This window comes from Hypomesus transpacificus, chromosome 12 (assembly GCF_021917145.1).
Source record: "Hypomesus transpacificus isolate Combined female chromosome 12, fHypTra1, whole genome shotgun sequence".
Taxonomy (NCBI): Eukaryota; Metazoa; Chordata; class Actinopteri; order Osmeriformes; family Osmeridae; genus Hypomesus; species Hypomesus transpacificus.
In genome coordinates, this window is record NC_061071.1 from 4,278,461 (window position 1) to 4,303,878 (window position 25,418).

General features: G+C 42.6%; 3 protein-coding genes across 8 annotated transcripts; 2 read left to right on the forward strand and 1 right to left on the reverse strand.

Annotated features, from left to right (window-relative positions):
• The first annotated feature begins 287 nt into the window (after window positions 1-287).
• Window positions 288-13,303, forward strand: stmn4l (stathmin-like 4, like). Of its 6 annotated transcripts, none has more exons than XM_047030453.1 (8): window positions 593-633; window positions 8,297-8,488; window positions 10,894-10,964; window positions 11,079-11,162; window positions 11,488-11,693; window positions 12,004-12,195; window positions 12,365-12,382; window positions 12,881-13,303. In XM_047030453.1, exons 3-8 carry the CDS (start codon window positions 10,952-10,954, stop codon window positions 12,887-12,889), a joined length of 522 nt encoding a protein of 173 aa, XP_046886409.1. In that variant the 5' UTR covers window positions 593-633; window positions 8,297-8,488; window positions 10,894-10,951; the 3' UTR covers window positions 12,890-13,303. The 6 variants fall into 6 exon arrangements, with proteins under 6 accessions (XP_046886408.1, XP_046886409.1, XP_046886412.1 ...); XM_047030456.1 differs by having other exon boundaries at window positions 603-629; XM_047030454.1 differs by having other exon boundaries at window positions 614-629; window positions 6,195-8,488.
• A 426-nt stretch (window positions 13,304-13,729) lies between these two features.
• Window positions 13,730-15,116, reverse strand: il17a/f1 (interleukin 17a/f1). Its single transcript, XM_047030457.1, has 3 exons — window positions 14,974-15,116; window positions 14,425-14,588; window positions 13,730-14,257 (listed from the first exon to the last, which is right to left on the reverse strand). Exons 1-3 carry the CDS (start codon window positions 15,004-15,006, stop codon window positions 14,014-14,016), a joined length of 441 nt encoding a protein of 146 aa, XP_046886413.1. The 5' UTR covers window positions 15,007-15,116; the 3' UTR covers window positions 13,730-14,013.
• An 8,889-nt stretch (window positions 15,117-24,005) lies between these two features.
• Window positions 24,006-25,054, forward strand: il17a/f2 (interleukin 17a/f2). Its single transcript, XM_047031303.1, has 3 exons — window positions 24,006-24,091; window positions 24,368-24,555; window positions 24,829-25,054. Exons 1-3 carry the CDS (start codon window positions 24,056-24,058, stop codon window positions 25,052-25,054), a joined length of 450 nt encoding a protein of 149 aa, XP_046887259.1. The 5' UTR covers window positions 24,006-24,055.
• The last annotated feature ends 364 nt before the right edge of the window (window positions 25,055-25,418 follow it).

A 25,418-nucleotide genomic window follows, 5' to 3' on the forward strand; every position in this document is an offset into this window, starting at 1 on the left:
GGTAGTACTTAGAACTATCATATATAACAGCTAAATCCCTCATTAGTATTACTGAAACACAAAAACTGAAGCATGAACACATTGGAGTGCTTTATCTGATTCCCAGGATTTGCGCACAAAGAACACTGATTCTGTCAACCATATTGCGCAATCGACTTTTATTTTGAAGGCTCCACAACACCTAGCAAATGGGGTATTGCCATTTACTGCTAGCGCTAAGCTACAAGGATAACTAGCTCATTTCAGAGCCAGTCGAAGCCAGTTAGAAAGAATCGTGTAGAGGGGGCGGGACGCACAGACCTGGTTGGCTTTAGAGGGTTGTCACCGGGGCATGGAAGCTCCTATTGGGTCAAACAAATTGGTGTCAATTGAAAGGTCAGAGTGTAGCGGCCATTTTAAGACTATACCCGCGTTTGTACTCGACCCACATCATCTCCTATGAGCCATTGTGCATGAGAGACAGAAAAAATTGTCAAAGGAAGAACGAAGCAACAAGATTGTGGCTATGTGTGGATATAATTCACTGTTTGGACAATTACTCGACATGGTTAGATACTTTGGACCTTTGGAAATTACGCAGAAGAGGTTTTGATGGGTTGTGTGCATACCTGGAACATTCCGAAGTAACGGTAGGTAAATGAAACTTTTTTCTCTGGCATTGTTAAAGGAAATGTTACCGGACAAAGACGTTGACGGTACTTACTGTTGGGAGTTGAGCTTGAATTGGTTTATTTCAATTGAAGCACAAGAATCGTAGCTTTCCAAAGATGTATCATTTGTGTAGCCGTCTAAAAAATATAGTTGTTACGATTGAGTGCGTTGTAACTGAGGGAGGGGGGCGCAGCATTTCTGGCTCATGGGCGCTTAAGGAACGTGAACAGGAAGTATATTAAAAGTGAACTGTTTTCTAAGTATACTTCTAAAAAGGATATCAAAAGTGAACTAAAAGTGTACTATCCATATTTTAGTATACTTATAGCACACTTTAATATACTTATTTTTTGAAGGGCGGACACCTAATTCTTTCCTGAAAAACTTACATCACTCCCACAAACAAATTCTTCGTAAGTAAAACGTTTCGACTTTTAATTGACAATATTGACAACACATATTAAGAAGGTCTTTACTCATAATATCGTCTCCGATTTCAATTCGAAGCTGTAAATCTAACACTGTAGTTAAGCAATCCCCCACGTTATCATCTCTGGCTCCGCCTCGGAAAACAATAGGTGCGTACGACATGGACGACTTCATGCAGCGCTGCAGCCGGCTGCAGGTGGCTGATTTGAAACAGTGAATTAACTCACCCCAGTGGTGTTTCTCTAAATGGTTTTAGGGCTTAGGAACATTTTCATGTTGGAAAGAAATGGGAAAACACAGTATTTTAGGAGCTACATACTTTCAAACATAACATGACCCCCTCTGTCACTCAGGCAGCATTTTCAGGTAATGTGGGACAGCTTGTGTGGTAAAGTGGGACAGTCATCGTCTGTCAGCCTAGTCTGCTGATATTAATAATAATGAGTTTATATACAACAATGCTAGGTGCAAGGGTGTGGCAAGATTCATTTAGTTGTGGGGTTTGACTTATACAGTAGGCATAAAGTGTAACTGATGTAAACCTTAGTGATCTGCAGTCTATGTGCTGGCTAGCTAGTCACGATGTGTCAGCATTTTGTTGGACTAGCGTTAGTGGTCACGCTTGCAAGTCTGAAAGCGCTGGTTCGATGACAGGGAAAGTTGTTATTTAGTTGGGAACTTAAGTGCAGTGTGAAGCATTCATGCGCGCAGATGGCACTGGGGACGGGGGGGACATGTCCCCCCCAGATTCCTAGCGACCCCGATCTGTCCCCACCACACTCCCTACGTAAGGCGACAAGCATCAGTTATAACTACACAGCTGATTAGGCGATGTTAGCGTGTGTAACGTTGGCCACACAAAAGTACTACAACACTTGAAAATAAAGTGTATTATGCTTATTTTAAAGTATTTTTGGAGCCAGCGTTTGTGCTTTTAGGCTTGGCGTCTTCCTGGTTGTCATGGAGATGACGTTAGTAGGCCCGTTCTTTTGCCTGCTTAAAATTGTATTGTTTGGCTCGCTCCTTTTCATTCAGTGCTCGAATTACGTGGTAGCCAGAGGGAGCCGAGCTCCCATAGAGTGCACTCATGAGGACTGGCTCCCATGAAAGCAACAAAGTCAAAAATCTGAGGGGGTCTCTCATATCTAAGGTGTCTGCCATATGTTGCATTGTAATTTTGATCTTGAACAACATTCATTACCCATCCCTGTGCGCCGCGGTCTCTTACCATTAAAGACGTTAATGGCTAATTATAGGCTACTACAGGACGTACTAGATGCAGATTTAGAATCAGAAAATATGGCACTAGCAACAGCTAGTTCTAGCCAGGCGACTAGATCTACCGAGGCAGAGGATGTAAAGAAGAATTTATGAAGGTAAATATTGCTGGTCTGGTTCAAATGAGTTACGTTATATTTCATTTTTAAATTGAGAATGTCGTCTTTGTTATGCGAAATTGAAATGAAATATGGACTATTGCTATAGGCTACTATATATCAATAATATGTTGCATGCATGCAAACTCCTCACCCAATGCCTAAACCTCACAATCAATCAGGGGCTGGTTAAAATAACATGATATTGTTTAGAAGAACACAGATTCTACATTGATCTAGCCTCTTAATTTTGCTCTCAAAGTGCACTAGATTGACGCATTTAACTTTACGTTAAAGAATTTATATTACATTACAGTACAATTCTAGAACTATAATCATTAGCTGTATCACGGGCATGGCACTATCTATAATTCCAATTATTAATATTTGTGGCAACTTAATCACCAAATGCATCACGGGCACTGTGCCCTAGTAAATATAGCAACGGGAACAATGCTCGTAAGACTTTATTAAGGATGCATGTATTAAAGTTATGTATTGTGCTTATTAAATGCATGTCTAATGAACTTAGAAGTGTGCTCAGGCTTAGTGTCATTGATTACCATCATTACATATTGGATTAGACACAGTAAATTTAAATCCTTCGACGTCTTAAGTAATTATTTTGAAGACCTGACGTGAAGCATGGGAGGACAACTTTTAACCTTCGATTCAAAAAGCAACAAGGCTGGTGGAGCACTACAAACAGGAGTGGAACAGAAGAACAAACTTGAAATATCACTCTCTTGACATATTGTATAATAAAATGTTTTTTTGAATGCAATTGGTTGCATGGAATATTCTGTTCTATTTATCTTAAATCCTTTCTTGTTAAAAAATCGAGCAGTTGCTGTGTGATCGTTAATGTAATACATAAATGTTAATAAAGTAGCAGACATATACATGATTCAACACACCAGTAACCAATTGATATTATGTGTTAAAAATAATATCGAAATGATAATGTCACCGAAAATGTCAGTAAATCGAGATGGTCTGTCCCGTCGAGAACCATTCAAACAGGTTGACAGCAGTGGGTTTTTTGGAACTACTGTATGTAGTTCCAAAAATGTACTTGAACCACGTGATTGCGTGTCGGCGAGATCAAAGAGTGTCGTAACTCTCTTTCTATTGCTCTGGTGTGACCTATCACTTATCGCCGCCCCTCTTAGTTACTGTTGCTACGTTGGACGGTCCAATAGTATGTGCCTGCAGTACCGGAGAGGCTGCAGTTTCAAGACCGCAGTTTCAGCACCGCAGTTTCAGCACCGCAGTTTCAGGACCGCAGTTTCAGGACCGCAGTCCTAGTTTTACCTGACAGCGCCACTTAACAAATTGGATAACCATGGACCGGAACAAGATGATCAATATTTTCCTGCAGTAGTGAATGTAGGTTATGGCTCGACAATAAATATAATAACAAGAAAAAGAAGTGAATGTAGCTTGTTTTATAACAAGATGGTCGAGAATCAGAGTGTAATAGCTAATGTGAATCACGTGTGCCTATCACTTTGTACACAAAAAGTATCCATTAAATGCATTAATGTGACTACAAATTAAGGTTGAGAAATGTATCCTGTATTTGGTATGTGAAAGTCCCCAGCACAACCTCTGCTACCAAATCTGGAGACGTCCCCCGAACATCACCCTTACATGGAAATCCCATGTCCCATCCCATCATGGGAGTCAGGTAGCTGAGCCGTTTGGGAATTGGGCTAGTAATCAGAAGGTTGCAGGTTTGATTCCCGGATGTGAAAAATGACATTGTGTCCTTGGGCAAGGCACCCTACTAAATCCTGCTTCAGGGAATGTCCCGGTACTTACTGTAAGTCGCTCTGGATAAGAGTGATGTGTAAATGTATATCCCGGGGACATTTGTCTGTGACGTCCCTGTAACATTTAGGGAACCCTACAAAAAGACTTCCAGGGGATAATTTAGGGCAGGGCTCCAGACTGCGACAATATGGTTGCATTTTGCGACCAGTTTTTTAGACAATGCAAGCATTTTTTACAAACACTTGCGCATGTGCGACCAACACATTTTGAATTCATTGAGTGTGCACAATGTCAGCACATGTTAGCAACGACACAGATACGACGTTCTAGTATGACAACGATATCAGTGTTCCTTCTGCATTAGTACCGTAGCTAAAGGTCTAGGAAACTTGAGGCTATTTTTTGCTAGGTACCTATAAACCTAGCTAAAAGTCTTGGAAAGTTTAGGCTATTTTTCACTAGGTTCCTACGAACGTCTTAATCTGCCAGACAAATGGGTTCCCCTTCGTTCTTTTGATGAGCAGTTTCACAAGCCCTTCTTACCCGGCGTCATGGAGCACAGCAGCTAAATACTTATTTAGCACTAGCGTTGCTACTCCATCCCTGCCTGTGTTTGAGCTGTTGCGCTGTTATACTCAGCAAGTATTGTGTTGTAGTGTCGGAGGACTGATCAAAAAGTGCATCATACATTTAGCTAAGACTTGAATGTACAGTACGTAATGTCACATTAAATAATGTATTTAAACTCAAGCTTATATGGTGCATTGCTGTATATCAGTTGTAAAAATGACAGTAAAAAAACTGACCCATCTGCAACCGACACAGGCACACCCCACCTTGTCCTGCATGTTTTAGATGTTTCCCTGCTCCAACACACCTGATTCAAATGAATAGGTCGTTATCTAGTTATGCGGTTATGTTAACGTAAATGTAATTGTTTGTTTGTACTGTAGGCCTATAGAGCTATGTTTGTTATGTTTTGTGAACATTTATTGTTTTTATTATTGCATTAGTTTTTTCCATTCATTACTAGATTATTTGTATCTTTTGCTGCTCTCTCTGTATTTGAAACACCCACATTTCCCTGTCTGGGGATTGTGTTAGCTATTTAAGCAGTGGTCATGTGGCCTAATAGTCTGGCCTCACACAGTGGATTGATTCATGCTCTCATTAAATGCATGTCCCATTATGATGACATCATTGGTCTCTGGCTTTGAAGTGAGGTTAAATTATGTCACTTTTTACATAGTGAATTAGGTCATACCAGTCCGAGACTGAGAGGTTCCTAGAAATCATGAGTTTCAGTTAAGATGCATGCAACCTTAAATGACAGTCGGAGAGAGGGATGAGAATGATTGAGTAAATGGGAGCTTAAAGACAGAGACAGAGAGATATGTTTTTCACAGAGATAGTGCTGGAGGTTCATGAATAATGTATTGTTTTATTAGGTATGGGGGCGTTGCCAGCTGCATGGAGGACTGAGCTCATCTCACTGCAGATCTGTGTGCAGATGTGACTCCCTACACACACACAGCAATACACATCCACAGTATTGTGTCACCTTGCAGAAAGTGCTGCTTCATCAAGTGTGTTTGTTCGTGTGTGTGTGTATCTTTATATTTCTTTTGATGTATGCACCAGTACAACCCAGGGTACATTTACATTTAGTCATTTAGCAGACGCTCTTATCCAGATTTACAGTATGTACATGGGACATTCCCCCCCGAGGCAAGTAGGGTGAAGTGCCTTGCCCAAGGACACAACATAATTTTGCATGGTCGGGAATCGAATCGGCAACCTTCTGATTACTATCCCGATTCCCTAAATGCTCAGCCATCTGACTCCTATAAAAGACAGGGCTCACGAGACTGGTTACAAATAACAATTTTTGTTATTTCCCTCCCTCCCACTCCTTCTGTGCCCCTCTTCCTTTATCCTCACCCCATCTCTTTGCCCCTCAAGACCCACCTTTATGAGGTCCTTACATAGTTGTGCATCTAGAATGAAGGGGGATTACCCTCACCCTGCTGCTTTAGAATGCATGAGAGCACAGCGATAGCTCTCTTTCTCTTCTTCCTACCCTTCCTGCTACAGTCCTCGCACACCATTCCTTTTCCCCCTCTTTGTTTCTCCCACTCCTTAATTTCCCTTTCTTTCATGTCCATTGTGCTTCCTTTCTCTTTTTGCACAAATCCACCTCCACCAGCCTTCAGCTGCATTACATCATCTAGGCTGGTGAGAAGAATGTCAAATGAGTGTGTTTGTGTGTGTTGGTGCCGGCGTCAAACATTGCATCTGAAGCTGACCACAGTGACCAGACAATCAAAGGATTATCCCTTCTCCTCTCACACCAGCAGTGTTGATCATGCATTTATTTTTTTCAAAACACCCTATATTGCTGTTTTTGCAAATCCCCACCCTATACATTTCAACTACCATGACTTAGAAATACAATATTAGTAATTATAACATAATGACAATAACGACAATATTTGACATAATGACGAAATCCTTGTGATTTTTCTTTATTTTTCTAGGATGGTGACTTTTCCCCAAAATATTTCTTCTCTGCCATTTCCTTATTTTCTCTCCTTATGTGTATTTGTCTGTGTATCTTTTAAGGCCTGACTATGGTAATCTCAGAATCAGAAAGCACTCAATGTTCTCTTCCAGGAATTGTTCCTACCTCAGTGCACCATGGGACATGTAGTCTTATGGTATCTCCAGTTTAAAGGTGCAGTGTGGAAAATGTATCTATCCTTGCCCCATTGCAGCAACACAATAGCTTTTTTTCTACAAATAAAATGACCACCAACAACTATCACATCCACCTGACTGACAAATTGTTCCTAAAGGTAACCCTCCTAGAAGCCCCCTCATTCTCTCCAACTAGTCCTCCAGCTCTATTGCTCACTGCCTACATATACACTATATTATAGTTAACGATTCCCAAAACACTTAAACAACTTACATTTTCATTGGGTTCAACGTATGCTTTTAGGCAGTGGTAGGAAATATAGTGTTGCAGCATTTATTCACACAGTAACCTAAGGTACCCTCAGAACGCCCGTTTAAAACCCAGTGAAACCGAGAACCTGGCTGTTCTCCACAGCAGCAGATTGATTTTCATTACAACTGACAGTTTCAACAGAGAGAAAGCTGACAGCTAATCCCAGTCACTGTGTGTGTGTGTGCTGGTGACATGAATGCAGCCTAGTCATCCAGTGTTTTATAATCCCTAGAACAGAAGATGATGAGTAATAGTTCCAAATGATGATAATTTTAGATCTGACATTTACCGATGTTAGACCTGACTGAACAATCCAGTTCTATCCAGTACAGTTTTTTTTAATTTGATGTCCGCAAATAACTTTGTATCAGAAGTATGAACATGTTTACATTCTTTGTATAGGATAACATTTAGACATTTTGTGAGAATGTCATGGCACATTAAGAATATATTGAATCCTACACTGAACCTGATTAATAATCACAATACAGTTGTTTGTTATTTGTTTGTTCATTAACGATAAACACCTGCAAATAAAATGATCGATTTCCCTCATAGTCCATGTATTTATTTGCCCAGATTAATCTTAAAGTCCAAAGTTAATTGCTTTAAGCAATATGTTGATGTACAATCAACCTGTATAACTGTTATTTCATAAGGTACAATTAAACAATAACAATATCTCTTTTGTTGCAGCAATTTTTTTTAATCAAAACACAGTGAATAAATGCACTAACAAAGAAATACTGTACATTAGAATGATAAAACACAGAACAACCACCATGAGTGCATCCGTAAAGATGAAGGAAATAACCACAATTCACAAATCTTCCTTTAGCTTTGTTTGTGTTAATGCAGATTGCATGTACTACTGTCTCTACTGTCTCTCCTGCTCTATCTGTTAGACTGGGCTGCAGCATATTTCACAGGTAGCAGCAGTCAAAGGGTTAACTCCTTGCACGCACCCACACACACCCACCCACCCCCTCCACTTCCAACACACACACCCCAACCCCCTTCCCCCATTTCCCACTCTCCCTCTTTCTTCCAGCAGCTCTACACCCTATCAGGGAGCAGTTTTGCCCCACCAATAGGAGCTCTGGTAGGTGATGTCATGCTGCCGGGCTGGTTGTGGTGCTGATGCTGTGAGCTGGTACAGCAAACAGAAGCTGAACAGAGAGAGAGGGAAGAGAGAGGACAAATTAAGCCAGGATATAGAGTATCATCAGCATTTTTACATACCAAGGTAAGTACTGCAAAACTAGAGGTTAAATTATAGGATACATTAAAATGTTTCTATTGAAATTTCAAACACAGACAACAAATTACTTAAGTTTTTATTGTGCAGAGACATTTTGTAGATTGTATTTAATATTGAATACTAGGACTGAGGTAGTTTGTAATGGATTTAAAGTATGTGAGATTTGTGTATGGAGATCCTCACTGCTACAGAGCAAAACAATTGATGACATCATCGGCTTTGCAGGCAGAGAGCTTGATGGAGTTCCGCTGTTTGTGGCTTGTCATTAAAGAACTGTGCTCTTCCTGAGGTCATTATACACATATACATTGTTAGTACAGATAGAGGTAGTGCAAGATAGAGTTAATAAATGAATTGTTATGATGATGAGAAAATTGACAAAAAATGTTCTTGGATTAGAATTTATCAAACCAGTCTGGTGGGCTGTTGTTTTGGATATCATTTTGTAGTTTATTTGTAACATTGCATTGCGAAATGGCAGGGGTATGGGTAAAGTTATGTGGTCAGAGCATTTGACAGCAGATCAAGAGCTCCCAGGTTCAAATACCCCCAGTATGTCACTTTGCATAAAAGCATCTGCTAAATTAACACATTATTCTCTGTATATTCAGAAGATGTGTTAGTTGCAATGTGACAAATAAAGGTTTTATCAGATTATTTTATGCAGTTACTGCACTGGGTTACTTTGTAAATGACCCTAAATAATTCTAGCAGGAATTAGTTGAATCTGTAGGGTGCATTGATTCAAGTTTTGTGTGTGGGTGTGTGTGTTGAAGCGTGTTAATATAATAGTGTGGTTGGCCCAGCCCCACACAGCCTCCTACTCTTCCTGTGTAGGCTGGCTTCCTTTCTCCCTCTGCTGTGCATGACACACTAACATTCACATCCCTACAAGCACACACCATTAATATGCATCACACTGACACACACACTGCCATGACACACATAACTGAGGTAGAAGAAAATAATGTCCATATGAGTCTGAGTTTCAGAGGGAGTGTGTGGGCTTCTGTGCTTTGTGTGAAAGTGTGAGGGGGCACAGAGAGAGAGACATGGAAAAAGAGAGAAAAAAGGCAGAGAAAAAAATGAGAAGGCAAGGAAGTGACAGAGAGAGAGCCTGTGATAGATGCAGTAGAGGAAGGAAGACACATCATTGTGTTAACATGGCTGTATTTTTAGTCAAAACAGAAGACAATAAAACAAGGCAAATTAACTCTTATAAGTATGATTTTTGTTAGCCTCTCTTCTCCTCCACCTTTTGGTCTTGTTTTAATTTCCTTCCCTCCATACATTGTCTTACTCTTTTTTTTCTCACCCCTCTTACTCTATTTGTGAGTGCAGACATTCTGTGTAGTAAGGAAAAGTGTTTTATGTATACTGTGTGGGCCCCAGTGGCGGATTTCGGCATAGGGTGCCATATTTTGCCGGTGGCGGCACAAGCCGACCCCAGATCTTTTGGGGGGGGATGGTGAAGTTTGCACATCAGTTTTTCTATTGCTCATTTGCACGTCACGTCAATGATATAATGTCACCGTGCGGGACTGTGGTTCAATTCACCTGGTCGTTGTGGGGGCTCTAAATGTAGTTTGGAAGCTAGGCAGGCTGCCTGCAGGTCTCCCACTCAGAAGTACGAGATGGGGCGGGGATATGTAGGCCGAGGTAGGGGGAATGGGGGAATTGATCAAACAGCGCACCTCTAACTTTGTACAATCATGCAATTGGTAAAATCTGACACATTACAAAATGCTACCAAATAAGCAACAATTCATCATACTGTGAATATAGGCCCACAGTTTTACAGACATATTGTTTAATTTTTTGGGGGTTTGTGCGAAATTGCTAAGAATAATATCAAACCAGTCTGCCCACCACCAGGATGAATTGGTTTAGTCTTGACTACTGATCAACAGTGTTGGGGATCAAATCGTTTTTAATGTTAAAATTATTTATTCGTGTTAAAATTACAATTGGTGCAGAATGGTGGTTAGGGATTTGTGTGTGTGTGTGTGTGTGTGTGTGTGTGTGTGTGTGTGTGTGTGTGTGTGTGTGTGTGTGTGTGTGTGTGTGTGTGTGTGTGTGTGTGTGTGTGTGTGTGTGTGTGTGTGTGTGTGTGTGTGTGTGTGTGTGTGTGTGTGTGTGTGTGTGTGTGTGTGTGTGTGTGTGTGTGTGTGTGTGTGTGTGGGGGGGGGGGGTGGTAGGGGTTTGCCCAGGGAGCCATAAAAGCTAAAACCACTGATGGGCCCACAATAGTGGCCTGGAATCTGGAGTCTGGCCTGACAGGTCATATGAATGTGTTTATGTGAACTGCGGAAGACAGTACAGTGTTGAAATGCTTGCTGAATAGCAATGAATGAATGAATTTAACAATCACTTTTTCTGTGTTCCTTCAGAGAGAGAACAGTTTGACTTCTTCAGGTCTTTGGAATCCAGTTAGCAGAAACACACAAAATGACTCTAGCAGGTAAATCTGTGAATGTGTGTTTGAAAGAGATAGGGGGGGTGGGGGTTGGGGTCTGAAAGACAATGTAGCAAGGTACAATGTATTATTCAGTGCTGACTGGCCTCTTCTGTTCAGCCAAGATGCGAGAGCTCCCTCTGGTGTCTCTCTTCTGCTCCTGCATATTACCTGCACCCAAAGAAAAGACCCCAAACAAGACAGGTGAGCTGTCTTTTGATTTCACTCACCTTGTACATATAACATTAAAATCTATCCTTTCATTAACCTCATTAATCACAGAATTTTTTCTTTTCTTTTGTATTTATTGAATGATAAACGAGCAGGTTGGCCATTTTATGTGTTACGTTCAATATGAGTTGATGAATCAATTAAGAAGTCTTCTCCATACATTATTTTCCTCTCTTTGCCATGCAGTTTTTTTTCTGTCTCTCACTGTTCCACTCTTTTTTTATCTCTCTGACTCTCTCTTTTACTATCTCTTGTTCTCTATTTCTCTCTCTCTCTTTCTCTCCATTGCCGCCTGCAGGTGTGGTGGATCTGAACCTGTGCATCATCAGGGACATGGAGGTGATTGAGCTGAACAAGCGTACGTCCGGCCAGGCCTTTGAGGTCATCCTAAAGCCTCCATCCTTTGACGGAGGGCCAGAGCTCCGTGCTACCACACCCCCACGCAGGGAACCCTCCCTTGAAGACATCCATAGGAAACTGGATGCAGCAGAGGAAAGGAGAAAGGTGAGGTGATGGGAGGAGGATACTCAAGGAGATGTGAGAAAACAGGACAGACATAAGGGGAGAAATGTTGTGAAGAGGAGAGGAGAAGAGAATAGAGGAGGAGATGTAAGAGGACAGGATAGAAGGAAGAGAAGGTTTGAAATGCCCCTTTACTGTAACCATTCATGAACAACATGAACCATAAACTCTTGCCCCTCCTCTCTATCCTCCCTCCACTCTCTTCTTCCCCTTGCCTTTCTGTCTCCCTTCTATCTCCTTCTTTCCTTCCCCACTCTCCTCCTCTCCTCCTATTTCTGTCACCCCACTATAGTGTCAGGAGGCAGAGTTTTTGAAGCACCTGGCTGAGAAGCGTGAACATGAGTGCGAGGTGGCCCAGAAGGCTGTGGAGGAACACAACAACTTTGTCCGCCTGGCTAAGGAGCGTCTAGAGCAACGCATGGAGGCCAACAAGGAGAAACGGCAGGCACACATCTCTGTCATGCTGGGGTGCCTGCAGGACAAGGTCACTTTAGAAACCTTCCTCCCCCATGTCACTTGTTTTTGCTTTTCATTTTGCTTTGATTTTGTCTCTTCTTTTGAAAGCCAAATCTACTTTACCCATACTTTGCGTACAGATATGCAGATATGGAACACTGAATTAACAAGTATTTCCTTTTGTTTTTCTCTTTCAGGACAAGCGCTCAGTGGAGGTGAGGGCAAACAAGGAGAGGAGTGGGTAAAAGGAGATGAAGCGAGGAGAGACAAAGGGATGAAAGGAAAACCTATGGAGCCCTTCAGAGAAATAATTGTTTCCTTTGTGATAAAAAGTGATGTTAAGTCACAAGTGTCTGCTTCAGAATGTACTATACTAATATTTACTACAGTAAATCAAGAATAGAGTCTAGCATTGCATAAGTGAATACGTTTGAATACAATTCAAAAGATCATATACATATAGTTCACCTGGAAGACCTTAAACACATCATGTCTACCAAAGCATTAGTAGTTCCTCGTATGTAAAAACGTACTTGGCAACAAAATTGATTCTGATTTTGATTCGGTTTGTCATTTCCTGTTATCCCCACTTCCTGTGAATAGATCTAAGTGCTAGCTTAAATATAAAAAAAAAATCATCTGTTCTTCAGTTTGATATGTTAACATGAGGGCCTGTAGATGTAACTAACAGTTCATGTCTCTCTGTGTCCTAGGTTTCCTGATGGCCTGATCACAACACAAGCTGAACGTTCCATGAAAACCAATTTACGGAAGCCTCTCATGAGTTGTTACCATGGTTACCGTGACCACGGGAAGGCCCGTGTTTTTTGGAAAGCCAGGACAGGCCAGGGTTAGAGAGAAGGATGACTTTCATCTCATCACAGCAGCTCTCACAAAGAGAAAATAAGAGACGACAGCTGGAGATGGAGGCGCGATACTTTCGTGTTTAGGAATTGTTCCAAGTGCCTGCATCTAGGATCACAACAATTCCACAAAGACTTTCAAATACATTCTAAAGACCTACTGGATACATTTCAAGGCATTCTAAAGACTGGGAAAAGTGTAAAGGTTCATCTTCACTTAAGGGCCACTCAGAAATCTATCTGCTTTGCTGATGTGCCAACAGTGCCAATGAATGTGTGTGTGTGTGTGTAACTGTGTGAATGTGTGTGTGTGTGTGTCCTTATGTGAGCTTGTGTGTGTGTGTGTGTGTATGTGTGTGCGTGCAGGCATACTAATATGAAACAATGTGCTTTGAGCTAATACCTGCAGGCTAGGTTTTAATATATCTTTCATCCTAAGTTAGATTTCTGAACTGGATTCCTGTCCCCTGAAATGTTATGGACAGTGTGTCTGTGTGTGACTATATACAAATTGTACTATATTTTAGATGCCAAAAGTAAAATACAAATATTTGCATTGAAATAAAAGTCTTTATTTAATAAATACTTAAAGGAAATATGAATACCACTTAAATAGCCCACCAATAAATACAGTTATTAGACACATTACATTATTGTTTTGGGTTAGAAAGTAAAGATTTCATTTGTTCAAGTTCATCTCTACTTTGTACAAATAAATTACAAAAATAACCCACAAATACAGGGTGTTTAGGACAGTTCACAAAGTAAATTAAAAACCATTGAACACTCCCAAAGGTTGTAGATGCATTCTTAATATTAAATAATTTTTTCATTATACTACCTATTTTACTTGAGTTCAGAATACCTGTATTCTGGTCCACAGTTGATCTGTGAAGCCCCAGAAAAATTCCAACATTAGAATAAATTAACCTAAAACTAATTCCATATATAACCAGCAGATTCAGGGTGTATTCATTTTCAGCCTACTGTTGGACCTTGATGCTTGGATTGACGCAGGTACAACCCACAGGGATCACCATGGTCTCCAGGCGGTAGCGGTAGTTGCCTCCGATGGTCCCCAATACCCTGCGTAGGACCAGGATCTGGTGCAGAATGGGTTTGGACTCAAAGGTGAGGTTCTCACGTCCCTCCTTGTCCAGACAGCCGTTGAGGGAACAATGAGCTTGATGGATAGTGGGTGGATAGAGATCCTTGTAATGGGTAGTGCTGAAGGGTTGTGGAAGTGGAAGAGAGAGAGAGAGAGAGCGATAGAGGGGGTATACGTGGAGAGGGATATAGAGACAGAAATAGAGACGGAAGAGAAAAAGAGGGAAAACTGAAAGTATTAGTGTTTTGTTATGTGTGTGCGTGCGTGTGTGCGAGTGTGGTCCTACTTGTAAGTCCATGGCGAGGTTGAGTGGTCATGGAGGGGTCTGATAGGATGACTAGGAAGAATGGTCTTGGAGTCCAGAACCAATGTCACTGTCTTGTCCCCCAGTGGGGGAGCATGGGGGGCAGCCTCGGCCCCAAACATCGTCATTACCAGCCCACACAACACCTGGGGGAGAGGAGACAAAGGTTGCTTTTCTGAACTTGAACTGAAAAAGACACTCACATTTACAATGAAGGTTGGTGTCCCAGACACTGAAGGGACACTTCTAAAAATAGTCATCAGGACAAGTAGACAGCACACCTGGATCATTTACTATTGACCAGGCTAAATTTTTGGGTGAGGAAATCTGGAAATCCAATGTACTTCAATTACTTTTGTGTACTGACTGTTTAATAGACAGTAGATTTGGTACTGCTGTGAAGGTAGACATTTACTTCCTCTACAAGCATTGTTACAATCTCCAGTATTGATGTTATAAACGGTATAAACCTAAGAGCTCATCACACACACGCAAGTCGTACAATACAAAACAATATAAATAAGCACTCACCATTACAGTGTAGAGGTTGGAAGCTAAGTACATGGTGTATAACTTAGTCTGTCCAACAGATGAAGGGTGACTGTAGGTTGATGTTGTGGTCTTCTATCTTGGTTAGATGAGCTCTACTGACACTGATGTGACGCTCTGACAGATTTATACTTTGGTGTGTGTGTGGGTGTAAGTGTGTGTGCGTGTGCCTGTACGATTGTGTATGTCTGTGTAAGTGTGTATGTGTTTGTGCACATCACTAATTTCCTCTGATGCAGCATCCTGGCAGCCTCTTTTTTACTCTTTCATCCTCTTCTTACAAGCAAACTACAATGAGATGACTGACACAGATGAGAGAAAGATGAACTCTATTGAAACATCTCCACCTCTAACTGTTATGAGTGTAGCACTAGGATGCCTAGCATGGCATGATCCTAAGATTCTAGACTGACTGAAAAACAATTGTAGAAGTTCAAAAAAAACAAAACTAACTGGATGTGTTTTGTAGTTTTATTTGAAAGAATGGAGAAATTAAGTAAGCGAATGAGAGTGAGTGAGAATCAGAGTTCAAAGACTCTGGATGTGGCTAATGAATCCGGGTCTAAACCGGGCTTCTTGGAGCTTGACCAATCCTCCTTTAAAGTGACAAAACCTCAGTTGATTCTTATTTCTATTACTAATTGCGTTGCTTTAACAAATTTTTTACTACTCTACTCTCTCTCAAAAAAAAATCGTTATCTATTGTACATTGAGCAAAATAGTCTCATTCTTTAGTTAGAATTCAACAAATGTTGGAGGGATGCTCTGATCAGGTCATGATCACACCTTTCAGCTTCATTTCAACCATACCTGTATTTTTACTATTGTCAAATACTTGGATGCACTTCTCTCACCCACTGCAATGTAACCAATGATTAAGTCCCTAAATGTGTAAATCATATTTCTATTGCAATAAGAATACTTTCAAGTCATATACCTCTGTAACGGACCTTGGTCTAGTACCAGCATGGTTTAGCTCCAGTATTGTTTATTACAGTTTTTTACAGTCGCTAGGGCACATTTCTCCATACTTAAGTCACGTTTTCAAAACTCTTCCAGTGAGCACAACAGAAGTGTGGGCTAAACTGTGGATCATTTATCAATGTTTTGGCACAAAATGCATTCAATGAGTACATCTTTCAAATTACATTCATTATTTTCTAACTTCGACACAACAACTGCCAAAACTCTATGTACCTACAGGCCAATTTGCACATGCCAACATACTGTTTTCAAAACTGTTAAACTTAAGTTCCAAACAATAACATAATCGTCGTCGTCGTCATCTGCCGCTTGTCCGGGGATCGGGTCGCGGGGGCAGCGACCTAAGCAGGGAGGCCCAGACTTCCCTCCCCCCGGCCACTTCCGCCAGCTCTTCCTGGGGGACCCCAAGGCGTTCCCAGGCCAGCTGAGAGACATAGTCCCTCCAGCGTGTCCTGGGTCTTCCCCGGGGCCTCTTCCCAGTGGGACGTGCCCGGAACACCTCACCAGGGAGGCGTCCAGGAGGCATCCTAATCAGATGCCCGAGCCACCTCAGCTGGCTCCTCTCGACGCGGAGGAGCAGCGGTTCTACTCTGAGCCCCTCCCGGATGACCGAGCTTCTCACCCTATCTCTAAGGGAGAGCCCGGACACCCTACGGAGAAAGCTCATTTCGGCCGCTTGTATTCGCGATCTCGTTCTTTCGGTCACTACCCATAGTTCGTGACCATAGGTGAGGGTAGGAACGTAGATCGACTGGTAAATAGAGAGCTTCGCCTTTCGACTCAGCTCCTTCTTCACCACGACGGACCGATGCAGAGCCCGCATCACTGCGGACGCCGCACCGATCCGCCTGTCGACCTCGCGCTCCATTCTTCCCTCACTCGTGAACAAGACCCCGAGATACTTGAACTCCTCCGCTTGGTTCAGGATCTCCTCCCCGACCCGGAGATGGCACTCCACCCTTTTCCGGTCGATTACCATGGCCTCAGATTTGGAGGTGCTGATTCGCATCCCAGCCGCTTCACATTCGGTTGCGAACCGCTCCAGTGAGAGCTGAAGGTCACGGCCCGATGAAGCCAACAGGACCACATCATCCGCAAAAAGCAGCGACCCGATCCTGAGGTCACCAAACCGGACCCCCTCAACACCCTGGCTGCGCCTAGAAATTCTGTCCATATAGGTAATGAACAGAATCGGTGACATAGGGCAGCCCTGGCGGAGTCCAACCCTCACCGGAAACAAGTTCGACTTACTACCGGCAATGCGGACCAAACTCTGGCACCGGTCGTACAGGGACCGGACAGCCCCGATCAGGAAATCCGGTACCCCGTACTCTCGGAGCACCCCCCACATGAGCCCCCGAGGGACACGGTCGAACGCCTTTTCCAAATCCACAAAACATGTGTAGACTGGTTGGGCGAACTCCCATGTACCCTCCAGGACTCCGCGGAGGGTATAAAGCTGGTCCACTGTTCCACGGCCAGGACGAAAACCACATTGCTCCTCCTGAATCCGAGGTTCGACAATCCGACGGACCCTCCTCTCCAGGACCCCTGAATAGACCTTCCCAGGGAGGCTGAGGAGTGTGATCCCCCTAAAGTTGGAGCACACCCTCCGGTCCCCCTTTTTAAAGAGGGGAACCACCACCCCGGTCTGCCAGTCCAGAGGCACTGTCCCCGATGTCCACGCGATGTTGCAGAGTCGTGTCAACCAAGACAGCCCTACAACATCCAGAGCCTTAAGGAACTCCGGGCGGACCTCATCCACCCCAGGGGCCCTGCCACCGCGGAGCTTTTCAACCACCTCGGCGACCTCAGCCCCAGAGATAGAAGGGCCCCCCCCGATGTCCCCAGACTCTGCCTCCACGTCGGAAAGCGTGTTGGTGGAATTAAGGAGGTCTTCGAAGTATTCCTTCCACCGATCCAGGACGTCCCCCGTCGAGGTCAGCAGCGCACCATCCCCACCGTATACAGTGTTGACAGAGCACTGCTTCCCCCTCCTGAGCCGCCGGATGGTGGTCCAGAACCTTTTTGAAGCCGTTCGGAAGTCATTCTCCATGGCCTCGCCGAACTCCTCCCATGCCCGGGTTTTTGCCTCCGCGACCGCCAAAGCCGCGTTCCGCTTGGCCTGCCTGTACACATCAGCTGCCTCTGGAGTCCTACCAGCCAATAAAGTCCGATAGGCCTCCTTCTTCAGCTTGACGGCATCCCTCACCTCCGGAGTCCACCACCGGGTCCGAGGGTTACCGCCGCGACATGCACCGACCGCCCTGCGGCCGCAGCTCCGGTCAGCCGCTTCAACAATGGAGGCCCGGAACATGGCCCATTCGGACTCAATGTCCCCGGCCCCCCCCGAGACATGATCGAAGCTCTCCCGGAGGTGGGAGTTGAAGCTCCTTCTGACAGAGGGTTCCGCCAGACGTTCCCAGCAGACCCTCACATTACGTTTGGGCCTGCCAGGCCTGACCGGCGTCCTCCCCCACCATCGAAGCCAACTCACCACCAGGTGGTGATCAGTTGACAGCTCCGCCCCTCTCCTCACCCGAGTGTCCAAGACATGCGGCCCCAAGTCCGATGACACGACTACAAAGTCGATCATCGAACTGAGACCTCGGGTGTCCTGGTGCCAGGTGCACATATGGACACCCTTATGCTTGAACATGGTGTTCGTTATGGACAAACCGTGTCTAGCACAGAAGTCCAACAACAAAACACCACTCGGGTTCAGATCGGGGGGGCCGTTCCTCCCAATCACGCCCCTCCAGGTCTCACTGTCATTGCCCACATGAGCATTGAAGTCCCCCAGGAGGACGAGGGAATCCCCAGGAGGAGCGCTTTCCAGCACCCCCCCCAGAGACTCCAAAAAGGGTGGGTACTCTGAGCTGCCGTTTGGTGCATAAGCACAAACGACAGTGAGGACCCGTCCCCCCACCCGAAGGCGGAGGGAGGCTACCCTCTCGTCCACCGGGGTGAACCCCAATGTACAGGCGCCGAACCGAGGGGAAACCAGTATTCCCACCCCAGCTCGACGCCTCTCACCAAGGGCAACTCCAGAGTGGAAGAGAGTCCAGCCCCTCTCAAGGAGACTGGTTCCGGAGCCCACGCTGTGCGTCGAGGCGAGGCCGACTATATCTAGCCGGAAACTCTCTACCTCGCGCACCAGCTCAGGCTCCTTTCCCGCCAGCGAGGTGACGTTCCACGTCCCTAAAGCTAACTTTTGCAGCCGAGGATCGGACCGCCAAGGCCCCCGCCTTCGGCCGCCGCCCGTCTCACACTGCACCCGACCCCCATGACCCCTCCTGCGGATGGTGAGCCCACTGGAAGAGGGTCCCACGTTGTCTCTTCGGGCTGTGCCCGACCGGGCCCCATGGGAAAAGGCCCGGCCACCAGGCGCTCGCCATCGAGCCCCACCCCCGGGCCTGGCTCCAGGGGGGGGCCCCGGTGACCCGCTTCCGGGCAGGGGCAACTGAGAACCATTGTTGTATTTCTTCATGGTTGGTTTTTTGACATATCTTGCTAAATTTCTACAGTAATATTGTAATGAAATATATTTCAAATCAAAAAATCTAATGCTATAAAATGATCTCTATGGAAGGGTTGTGCTAGGTGAGGAAAGGGATGCAGAGAGAAGAAATCAGCCAACATTTGTATGGGACAATGTGGCATTTCACCACTCCCGTGCAGTCACCAAGTGGTTTGCAGCCCATCCCAGAATGGTGTCACTTTTCTTCCCACCTTACTCTCCATTCCTCAACCCCATAGAATAATTATTTTCCTCATAAAGGTGGAAAGTTTACTGTATGACCACCATCCACATGATCAAATGTCCCTCCTGGACGCAATGAATGCTGAACGCCTTGACATTGCCAGGGATGGATCAGGCATGCCAGAAGATTCTTTCCTAGGTGTATTGCCCTAGATGACATAAGATGTGATGTGGATGAGAACCTATGGCTAAATGCATAAGATTACAGTACCATTCCTATTGTATCTGTATCAGTGTGTATACAAATTCTTGTATTCTGGAATGAGTGAGAAAAAAAAGAAAGATATACAACATATTGCAGCATACTGCATCATGTCTGATTCATTCCAGTATCATATATTGCAGTGAATTCTAAACAGTAGAGAGGTGTCCTTGTTTTACATAAGAAAACTTTGTATAATGCTACCTGTTGTTAGTGATTTTTCGGTAATTGTTTTGTGGTTGACAAAGTATGTTTGTTGGCTGTCAACCTTTGCTAGTGTTATGGAAGAATGAGTTGATTTTGAGACATGTATGAAGTAATTTGGTAGTTTTAGTGCATTTTGAATGTGAAATGAACTGCTGTGCCGAGCTGAAAGTTGGTTAGGAGAACTGTGTGAAGAGTTTTGAAAAAGTGAGAAATGTGTCCAAGCGACTGTAAAAAACTGTAACTGGGATTAAGGGATACTACTGGGGACTACTTGACTAGTGGAGGGGTTAGGCTTCCAGACTCTTATGAGCAACTGTACAATACATCAGTAGTATATGTGTGTGTGTATATATATATAAATACACACACATATATATATACCTACAATATACATTTATATATATATATTGTAGGTCATACCATTTTATGTAAAAACTACTTTACATAGTACAAACATTTTGGGTCTTTCATCTTAAAAATAAGAGGACATTTTGGGCTTTCTCAGAATGTCATATACTAACTTGATGTAACTAACTGGAACAAACTCAGAAATAGTCATGTGATCTTGGTCAATTCATTAGTTATGAGTGTATGACTATAACAAACAACTTTTTCAACATGTGTTTATTTGATCCAAACACTATTTTTATGTCAGATGTAAACATAAAACATTTTGCATCTCGAGAGGTTATTAAGGTAGGGTTCACTGAGCTGATTCATTACCCCTGGAATTTGTGACCTGTTTTGATGCTGTTGTGCCACCCCCGCCATGACTTTCCATCTTTGCAACATTAACTGTCACAACAATTAGTTTCCAGCAGATGATGAGACTGAATTTGAGGATCTTTAACAGGATCATATTTAGCATTGAAAATAGTGTTCTTGATATTGAAGGGGGATTCTTGAATAAATACATTTTGTATAGGAGCATTTACCTACGTAGGTAGACACATTACAGCATTGCAACCACACAGGAACAGCATACCTACTATGTATCTATTATGTAAGGATGTGGTAGGTATGTAGTAATTACACTTAAAGTCATGTATACAAAGCAAAAATTATGTTTTTGATCTATTACCTCGTATTACAAACATATCCTATTTCTGTACCAAAATACACTAATTATCAGCAACATGCACCTGCAGATGAAACAAACAAAATAATCTATAAACTATCTGTTAATTGATTTAGATTGGGATTAGGATTGAATCACTCTTATTGAAATGTATTATTTGCAAGCATCAGCGATTCTAATTTCACCAGTCATCATGATTGACAGAGATATGACACATTGTGGAGGTGGGTTACTCCGTGATAAAAATAATGTCTTTGATCAATACAACTTTCTAGGACTTTCTCTCTTCCTGTCTCTCTTCTTTTGTTCTCTTTGTATTACACACTATGTGGAGCAACAGAGATAAACCAAATTACTCATATCTTCATAACTGGATGCACCTAGGGGTTAAACCTATAACCCACCAGGGAGTTTCTACTCTCCAGACATCCAGGAATGTATGAGGTAGATCTTATTGTGGCTTCTTCTCCTCTTCCTCCCCTACTTCTTTCATTTGTTCTTCCTTTTCAACCAACCCAAACCCTAGCAGAGCTTAAGAAGCCGTTCTTATAGTGATATGCTTGATGTCCTTTGTGGTTAGTTATAGATATTCTGTACTGTAAGTTTTATTACACATTCACTTTTAATCTATTTGCACAGTGTGGGAGATTCAACCCTAACAGGTTAACAGGTTTAAACTGGATGAGATTTAACGAACAGGATTGTGAAGTCAGACATTTTCTTTTGTTGAATTTCTTAATTGTTACCAAGATTATTATTATACTGCTATTGTATTGGTTCTTATTATTGTTGACATATTATTCTTATTATTGTTCTCCATATAATTACAACAACAATAATGATGATAATAATGACAAACATTATACAAATATATACATTTTCAGCACATTTGATTTGATTTTGCATGCGTGCAACATCCTTCCTCTCCAGATGAAAAGAGGTCAGAAAAATGCTGATCATCTTTCCCGACCGTGTAAGCGGCAGGCCTCACCGACCGAGGTGGAGCGAACGTCAGAAACTCTGTAGAGCTGCACCCTGACACTCTCACGCTTCACCACACCAAAGAGCTCTCTGAAAAACCACAGCGACAGGAGGTGACATCACCACAGAAGGGTGGGTCTAAAAGAGGGTAAACAGGAATTCACTCAGTTTACAGTGAGCTCAACAGATGAAAAGAGAGACACTCTTGTGCCTGTGTGAAGTTTTTGATTGCTAATTCATTGATTGTGGTGTAGCCAATAAGTAATTAGTTACTATAGTTAATTTATTTTCACATTAACTGGCATTCACAGAATAATGACATTTTACTTTCAGGTAAACTGAAAAATATACAAATACATTTGTTTCTCATCTTATCTGATCTCACAAGTTCTCTCTTTTGGGACCATAACATCACATTGAGTTACTAAATCAACTATTATCTTTGTTGGCCCAGGTCAACATTTGCAAAGTTGCACAATACACACCTTAACCATTTTATGTCCTCAGATGGGCTTCATCATATTGTAAGACGTACTCCCAGTTGAGTGAAATAATTGTTTTTGCCAGATCCCCAAAAATAAATATTTAAACCCTCACAAATTTCAAATCTATCTGACAAACTAAACAGATCTATTTGACTAATTCCAGGAGTGGTGAATAGTTTCAGGACCCCATGTGTGGGAGGCAACTGCAGCTCTGAGTGAATGAGGACAGCGGCCAGGATGACTTCAGTCTCTGGGTTGCTACTGTGGAGGCAAGTGTTGACAAGAACAAGCACATTTGAAGGGAGAGGCGTATCTGTCAAAGGATCTATCGAGGACGTTTCGTTTAGTGGTGATGCAGGGAAGATTGAGAGATTGTTTCAGTGTGATGTCCTGTGGTTCACCAGTCCCAGGCATTCAAATAACAATGACTAGACTACCTGGTAAACTTGATCCGATGCAATACAGATTTCTAGTTTAGTGTATTTGGAGTCCCTTTCTGGTCAAAAATTTGTTTTCATTCAATGTGAAATTGTGGTCACATGACCATTTAGCACATAAAAGTCAAGTTAAGTGTTGGTGTCAAAGTGATATTCAGTTAAATTACGCATAACATAACTAGTGGCTAATGATAAGTTTAAAACATTAAATGAATGACGCATGCAGCATTTTTTCACTTCCCTTTGAAAATGAATTAAATGCCAGGCTCTATTTTTGGTTACAATCTAATTTACTCTGCAAAGCATTTACCATTCACCTTTAGTCAAACTCCTCCCCCTATAATTTGAGATTGTCTTTAAATCCGAATTTTTTAAATTGTATGTGACACATGTAATTCTTGTGTTGTTGTAGTTCACTCAAAAACTGTTTAGCACACAAGCAAGGCTGTTGCATTTCTAACATCACTGAAAGCATAAAACAAACAAAACATGTTTTAGAACGGGTTTTATCCCATTTAGACTCACCTTGTCTTTACCCGTGTTATTAGAAAGTAAAGTCGAGCACAATAGAGTATAGAGACTGAAATAAAACAAAGTGGTACTTTATGGATAACCAGGAAGAACTTGCACAAGGTGGGAGTAAAAGGGGTGCTATTGGAATTGTGTTTTGATTCATGAAATGAAACAGACACACCTTTAGGTCACCTGTTTAGCATATTGGTAGATTAGATCTTGCAGGCACCAGATCTCTTCTGTATTGTAAAAAAAAAAATTCATTTCCCACCATCAGTGATGCCTCCTCTTATCAGATTCAAACCAATATCATGTGTCTCTGTCATACCACCTGATACACCAGATAAATACCAGAGTACAGAAGGTGTGAAGTACTGAAGAGCCAGACAGAAAGAAAGAAAGTGACCAGGAGAGATGATGATGCTCCGAAGCAAGGCCTCAAAGTTCCTGGTAAGATAAATACTGAATGGATTCCTTTTGAAGTTGAGGTTTGATCAAGCGTTTTATTTGGAAATGGTCAGAATTGGAAGGGTACATTTCTTATTTTGATAATTGGATTTGTCTTTTTTTTACTAGAAGTAAATAAACAGTCATCTTCTCATATCCTGTTTAATCGAGCTTAATCATACTTTTACGTTACACAGTGTGGTGTCTATTCAAATATTGTAATGGTAATATAATCTATTTCTATTTAAAATGCATGTGTATCTCTTTGTTTTCCATCAGGCTGTGTGCTGCTGTATTTTTCTAGCTCTCAGAGTGGAGGCCATCAATCGGGAGAAAGACTGGGAGCAACAAAAAGACAGATACGATGCTACTCTAATCATCCCTTCAAACTACGAACAGGCTTCGTACGAGGACGCAGAGGGGAACGGGAACATCCATACACAGTCCCTCTCTCCTTGGACTTGGAAGTGAGCTCCCTGACACCTGTTCAAAAGTCTTTTTTTTTAACTTGTTGATGAACTTCCTGATCTAACGTATCAATTGAGAGTAGAATAGCAGTCTTTTTAATTCCATTATTATATGTGTGTATTCATTTCCTTTTTTTTCTTTATTTAAATATAACCCCACTCATCCTCTTATACTTTCTTATCTTCCTCTCACTACTTGCTACCCATCACTGTCTCATCTCTCCTCTGCCTCCACCTCTCCTCTTCTCCTCCTTCCCTCTTCTCTTCTCCAAGATCCAGCACTGTTAAGGGGCGTATCCCTTCCACAATCTGGGAGGCAGAGTGCAGTACCACTACTTGCAGTCATGCATCCATCTCTCTCGGTTATGCCAGTTACAACAGTGCACCCATTGTGCAGCAGGTGCTAGTGCTGCAGCCAACAGGAAACAACAAGAGCTACAGCACATCCTACCTATCAGTGTCTGTGGGATGCACTTGTGTGTTGGCACGGACAAACTGAGCGGACAATTAATCAATAGATCTTGGTTTTTATTGTTATTGTTTATTTATTATGTCATGATATATTTTTTATCATTTTATTAATACCATGAAAGTTCACTGTTTCATGGAAATTGGATAGGCAATAAAGTTAGCTGAATTTAAATCTTGTGAGATATCTTTATTGTATTTAAAACCAGAGCTGAGTCTAGAAAACCCTGACTTGACCCTGTCTGTTTCCAGTGGACCCTATCAAAGGTACTGAAAATAAAACAGGTGAAAACAGTTGTCTAGCAATCCTGGAGAGCTTCCCCCAGTTGTGACTTCACAACTGATGGGTATTACTGTAACTTGACTGTTGTCACATTGCCCTGTCTGCAGGTGTA